General features: G+C 35.1%; 1 protein-coding gene across 1 annotated transcript in view; it reads right to left on the bottom strand.

Annotated features, from left to right (window-relative positions):
• Nucleotides 1–3,325: 3,325 nt before the first annotated feature.
• The window catches only part of LOC132617763 (serine/threonine-protein phosphatase 5-like), a 5,861-nt gene continuing 2,728 nt past the window's right edge, over nucleotides 3,326–6,458 (bottom strand). The window contains exon 5 of the mRNA XM_060332837.1: nucleotides 3,326–3,767. Coding sequence (XP_060188820.1) covers nucleotides 3,735–3,767 — 33 coding nt within the window. The 3' untranslated portion in view covers nucleotides 3,326–3,734. The remainder of the gene's footprint in view (nucleotides 3,768–6,458) is intronic.

Genomic DNA, 6,458 nt, shown 5'->3' with positions numbered 1-6,458 from the left:
AAAGTGACGGGGATAGCATGATAGGACTTCGGGCATGAAGTGGAGGTGAAATCCAACGAGGTTGGTTCTGTCAGCTGTTATGTGGACTTGTCGTCATATGTGTTGTTTTATGTGATTATCACCTATTTGTATCTCTGTCATTTACTAGCTCACTCATCACATGGAAGGGAAGTGTTATATTGATAATTGAACCGTGAACAGTAACATGACTTGTACTTGTTGATTGTATATTGGCAATATTGTTGAGACTGATATCATGCATGACATGCTTTGCATATTATTCTTATGTTGTCCTGATGGTGAGGTGAGTGATAGAGAGACTCCGAGGTCTTTGCCGGAGATTGAGAGTAATAGAGAGACTCGGAGGTCTTTGCCGGAGATTGAGAGTGATTGATAGCCTCCGAGATTTCTACCGGAGAGCATGAGTGGTACATGGACTTCGCGGGTCCCCATGGGTCATGACTTTGAGGCATTGCCCTTAGCATGTGTGTACGAGAGTGGAGTGAGAAAGCTGACTGTTGCATTGCATTGCATTTATCCACTCATACATTTGACTGATCATTTGGTGAACTATATATCTGTCTTGGTTGATTTCATGATTCCTTTACACTTTACTCGTATACGATACGTGACCATACCTGTTTGCTCTATGTGCTACTTGTTAGTTTCCACTTCTTCATGCGTCATCTAATCATTGTTGGCCTATGATGCTTACCGGTACTAGTGTTGTACTGATACTACTCTTGCTGCACTTTTTGTTGAGTGCAGAGTATGATCCAGGCTCCAGTTTTACGTCCCGTGGCTGATACATCAGAGTGACATCTTTTGGTCATTCAGGGTGAGCTACTTGGTCATCTGTGGCCCCTGAAGGACCCTCTTATTTAATTTTGTTTTTTTACTCGACAGACAGCATGTAGCCTTCGGGTATTTTTTCAGACTTTTATTCCAGACTATGTTTAGCGCTCTTGTACACTTTGACTAGATTTTGGGGTTGTCGTGACATTTCTAGTTATGATAAGTATTTAAGACTTGATAACTTATTCTTATTTAATTTTTCGCTTATTTAACTTGTTATTAGTAATGTGGTTCGCCTACTCAGAGGGATAGTGTAGGAACCACCATGACTCGCGAATTAGGTCTTAACAGCTTTGATATCATGTCTTCCCAACTGATTTTTCTAACCAAAAGATCAAAAAGTTGTCTATTATGTTAATACTTTTGGAGAATCCCTCACTTTTCTTTCATTGAGAGGTTTCTTCCATGCTATCATATTGAGCATTTGTTCTTAGTGTGCTAGATCATTTGTACTCATTTACTTCATTATCTATAGGCAGACACCTGAGGTAAGACTTGGATAGACCTTTTTCAAGTGATTACATCTCTCATATGGATAGCGTTATTTTTTTTTCCCTCTGTTGTGGTTCCAAAATTAGTGGTTGAAGACATTCTCAGAGAACATGCAATGTTAATAGAATCCCAAACAATAAAGGCTAAAAGAATACAAATCTCAAAATTAAATTTATAGTATTTTATTTATTAGTTTCTCCATGAAAATCCTTGGAAAGTGGAATAAGGAGTATACGACTTTTCTAATTTTTGTTTCCAAATATTTGCCTTCTAAATTCTTCAACTACATGTTTGGAGCCTTGTGAGACAATCATTTTATTGTGCATTTTGATATATCAAACGTCTCAGCAATAAACTTGACCTCTTACAAAAAAAAATTTGAAGTGTTTATATGTCAAGATACCAAATCACAGTTAGAAGAAAGTAAAGTAGCTTTTATTTATATCATTTTTTGTCCTTATAGAAGGAAATTGTAAAAGTAAAGCTTTTCTATGGCAGGAAGTCATAAATAGTGGAAGTAGTATTAGTTTTCAATGAGATGTACTGGTCAATGTAGTAATTTGGCTTAAAATGACTTGTCCCTTGTGACAGTAGTAGTAGTAGTTTCCAATGAGATTTACCCAGCAGTGATGGATACGATTGTAAAAGAGACTCTGAAGTCTGACATTTAAATATGGCTTATGTGAAGGCAAATTAGAAAATATTAAGAGTCCAACATTCTAAAAATCATTAACTCAATCCTATATGAGATTTTCTCAAGCACGTTTTCTTTTTTGCTATTAAATCAGTGAACTTTTTTTATTTTGTTCTACTAGTATTCCTCTCTCTTAGTCGTGATGCTATCTTTTGTACATCACAGATGCTTGAACAACTCATATGTTTATCCAATAGATGCTGGTTGTAACTTCATAAATTTGTGCGAACAAAAGCAAGATAAAAAATAAAGAAAAGTAACTCCATGAGCTGAACATTTCTCCAATGTATGCATTTAATGTAAAATTTAGTGTGCGATATCAACATTCCTCTTGCTGGTGGCTGTGACATGGTTTGAGACTTTGAGTGGTCAGTATAGCTCAGTTTCACATGATATACTTGGTGTTTAATCGATAAGAAACAGAGTGTGGTCTATTACTAGAGAGTTGGGTGGTATGCGTGATGGTTAACAAGTATGTTTGTATTACATCATTTAAACAGTTTTTAGACGCTTATTTAGTTTGATTTTGCTTTTCCTTCTGTGGTTGCTCTTTAATTTTGTGAGGTGGCTATAGGAAATCAGTTCCTCTTTACATGCCAAATAATTGGTTTGCTGCCTTTGGTTTCAGAGATAATATTAAGGAATGTGTAAACTTGCGGTTCCTTAGCCAATTGTAGATCAGTACAGTGATTAAACAGCTAAGTTGAAGAGGGTCGATCTCCTCAGCTAATGATAGGATAAATTTGCCAAACTATTGATATCAGGGACAGGAGAAGGCAACATATAAGAAGAGCATCTGTAGTTTTGTTGCTATAACCAATCCTTCTCCTTTTTAAATTTGTTAGGTAATTGTAATTTTAATACCAAGCTAAAGAATGCAAATTCTACACAATTCAAAAGATTCATTTCTTGCAACTCAACAACTCCTTTATATCTGTCGTATTTAACAGTTTTAAAAAAAAAAGTATTTTACTAAATGTTGGAATGTGTGATTTTGTGCTTAGAAATGTTCAAATGGGGTTTAGTTTCTGATCGCAGGGGAAATGTGGAAACTTCTCGAGAGAACCAGAAGAAGAATGATAAAGTTTCTAGGAGCTTCTGCTCTTCCCATTGTCCTTGCTCTACCATGTACTAGAACTTTGCCGATTGTTTCTCCCTTTTATTACTCCATTTTTTCAGGGGTTTGAGTTATTCATCCATCAAAAGAAATTAATCAAGTGCTCATTTGAAAAGTCACTTTGGAATTGATCAGATAATATCATATAGGATTAATTACGTTAAATGCACGTTATAATATGATGTGATTTCGAATATACCTTTTATATTTTAACTAGATGGTGATGCCTGTGCTGCGCACGGGCCCAACACTAAAATTTACACATCAGATGTAGGCTCTATATTTTCATTCCTTCAAATTAAGAAAGGAAAATCGCAGATATTTGTATTATCTTCATACTTATTCATGTATTCTCATTCAAACAGTCCCATGCTTCAACTGAATCGCCATATTTATCTCCCAACAGAGCTAGCATAAAAGGGCGATTCCCGACGAAAATAAGTTTCATAGACTGGGAATCTTGTCCAACTCCTACATCTGAACTTATCAGTGTCGTTGATAGTGCCTGATGGAAGAATTCCATCAAAAGACAACTCTCACTTGCATAGAGGCTGATAAATCACATATCTCCACTACTCAGCTTTCAGAATATCCACACCATGCAAACAGCTACTTCAAAGAATCAAAAAAGCTAGGAAATATTAGAAGTCTATTAGCAATGATTTGTAGATACTAAACAACATTTGAAATTATCAGTAAAACGGAAAACGAAAATATTATTGACAGTGATATATGAAGAATGAATTCATACAATTGATGAAATGATCTCTTAACAGAATCATTAAAATGTAGTGTCGTATAAAAAAATTTGTAATATATACATCTACAAAAGCTGTTGAAAGGAACTGAAGGATGCTACTGCATTTACAGAAAATTCTAAATTGTTATGAACAACAAATTAAAGTTATCACTCAAAAAGAAGAGTCCAAAATCTTATCAGCTTCGTGCGATGGTACATATGTGTGTATTGTGAATCCATAAAGAATGAACTACTTTATTTTTCAAAAGAATGGTATTTTGCAGTGGATTATGAAAGCTATTTCAGCAAAAGGAAACATAAGGGAACAAATTATATGCTTTTCTTCGATATGTTCTTACAGGGAGGCCCTATTAGTACAAAATTGCTGGAGTTGGAAGTTCCTTGGAACATACATTTTATTCTTCACATCAAGTGAAGATTATGAGTAATCAGGACTTCAAGGATGGGAAGATTGTGAGTACAAGATCTACTATATATAGTAGCTTATTAGAAAAGAATCCTTATGAGAATGTAATATTCCTCAAGGTCTGAAATTTCTAATAGTTCCTTGTTTGGATGTATTGTAAGAGTTCATTTCTAGAACTACAAAGTTTTTTGAACTTGAGTTACAGTGGAAGCCCCAACAAATATGTTACTTAGCAGCCAACAGATTAAGAAGTAAAAGCAGATTCAGTGAGCTTTTCAGAATGCATCACCAGAACTGGACTTCAGTGACACATCAATTATTAAGTCCACATAGAGAGCACATAATAAGAGATTTTCAGTTCATTTTTAGTTAACCAAACGTAGCAGTAAATTTGAGAAGAAGTAATTCATTGAACTTTTTCTTACTCAAAAAAAAATTCACACTTTGAATTGTTAAAAGGGTAGCAGGTGCCTTTAGAATTAGAGTTCAAACCACCCGTCTAAACCGATCAAGGAAGACAACTCAGTAAGTCATTGTAAAAGAACATAGGTGAAGTGGCGAGGCTTAAATTTCAAGTATATTTTATATAGTATAAGTGTTGGTCCCAAATTCTCATTTTGATCAATTTCCAAAAGGAAGCACCCAAAGCCAGAGCAATCTTTGTAGCAGGTATGCCTGAATTTGCCAAACCACCTATGTGTAACTCAACCCAATGATAGAGAATCATTTATCAAGTTTCTCGATCCTGTAATTTAGATGTCTCATTTTACCTTTCTCAGATAAATTCGTTCTCTTTTTTAAATAGACCGCGAGGAGATTTCAAATTGCCTACATGATAATAAAGCACTTAATCTTGCAAAGAACCTCGAAAATGTGTCTTAAATTTAAAGCCTTCTTCTTGATTGACATGTTTGGCTTAAATTTTTAGGCTCACAGCAAATCCAAAAGACCATCGCCAATGCTAACACAACATACATAAATGGTCTATCGCTCCTTGACATGTTAATTTAGTCCTTATCTTTTTTAGACTTTAGGCCATAACCAATATCATAAAGATTCATTTTATCATCTTACATATATCTTAATCTAAACTCCTATAAGCTTTAAATAGTACTCATGCAGATTTTGTTTCAGGAGCCATTAAAATAGAAAAGGTTAACATGCTGAAGATGACATCTATTAAAGGATACCTGGCCAAGGGACTATTGAGCTACTATAGTAGCAAGACATTTCAAGATTTTAGTTGTCATTTCCTATGTGGGTGTCTGAGCTTGTCAGCGCCCACACCGAGGCCCGACGAACTCAACTAAGACAATACCATTGAAGTTTACCACCTAGATGCATTAAAAGCTGAAGATTATTCAAAATAATTTAAACAAACTTTCATGTGAATGCAAATGTATGATGAGAGCATCAATGACAGTAAGTTCTTAGAAAAAGACTGCAAGGTACTCCAAAAAGAGAATATAAAACACATTTCATGATTTAGAAGGATACCCCAGAGAACTTTATTTTTCATACAGTTACAATAAAAGCTTAAAACTGATTCATGTTTCTACACTCTGTTAATGATTCAAATTAACAAAGTCAAGTTTGTAGCATTAAGGCATTCTACAAATTATCATCATCATCAATAGCATATCAAATTTATACCTGAGTGTAACAAAGACTTTCCAATCAGTATTGATGTATATATACTTCACTAAGCTTCTTGCATTTGTAAGTGAGCAATTATTAGAGTCGATTTAGACAGGGTTGACAACTTACTACAAAAGTTAAACATTCCTGGAAAAAATAAGAGCTAAAACAAAATGAAAGATCCAACTACTTGCATTACTCACATGGACATTTATCTTCTATAATTTTCATCTCCAAACCTTCCCTTTGACCTTCTTATAAGATTATAGTTTGTCAAATATTACACATTAGAGAAGTACTCTTCAGTTGTATTCTGCAGTTTTACCGAAGCGAAGAAAAGGCTGGATCAATCAAAGGGGGTACTACGAGCCCTCTGCCCCACGCATCTAACCAGCTCGAGGCTTTTTTATAGAGAGAGAGTAAGGGGGGGGGGGGGCGGCACGGAAGATTGGTCCGCTCCGAAAATCTGCCTTTTTCGGTTCGCCCCCCCTATGTG

Source organism: Lycium barbarum, chromosome 11, assembly GCF_019175385.1.
Source record: "Lycium barbarum isolate Lr01 chromosome 11, ASM1917538v2, whole genome shotgun sequence".
In the NCBI taxonomy this organism is placed as follows: Eukaryota; Viridiplantae; Streptophyta; class Magnoliopsida; order Solanales; family Solanaceae; genus Lycium; species Lycium barbarum.
The sequence above is the reverse complement of the archived record's forward strand: the minus strand, read 5'-3'. Positions and strand labels throughout refer to the sequence as shown.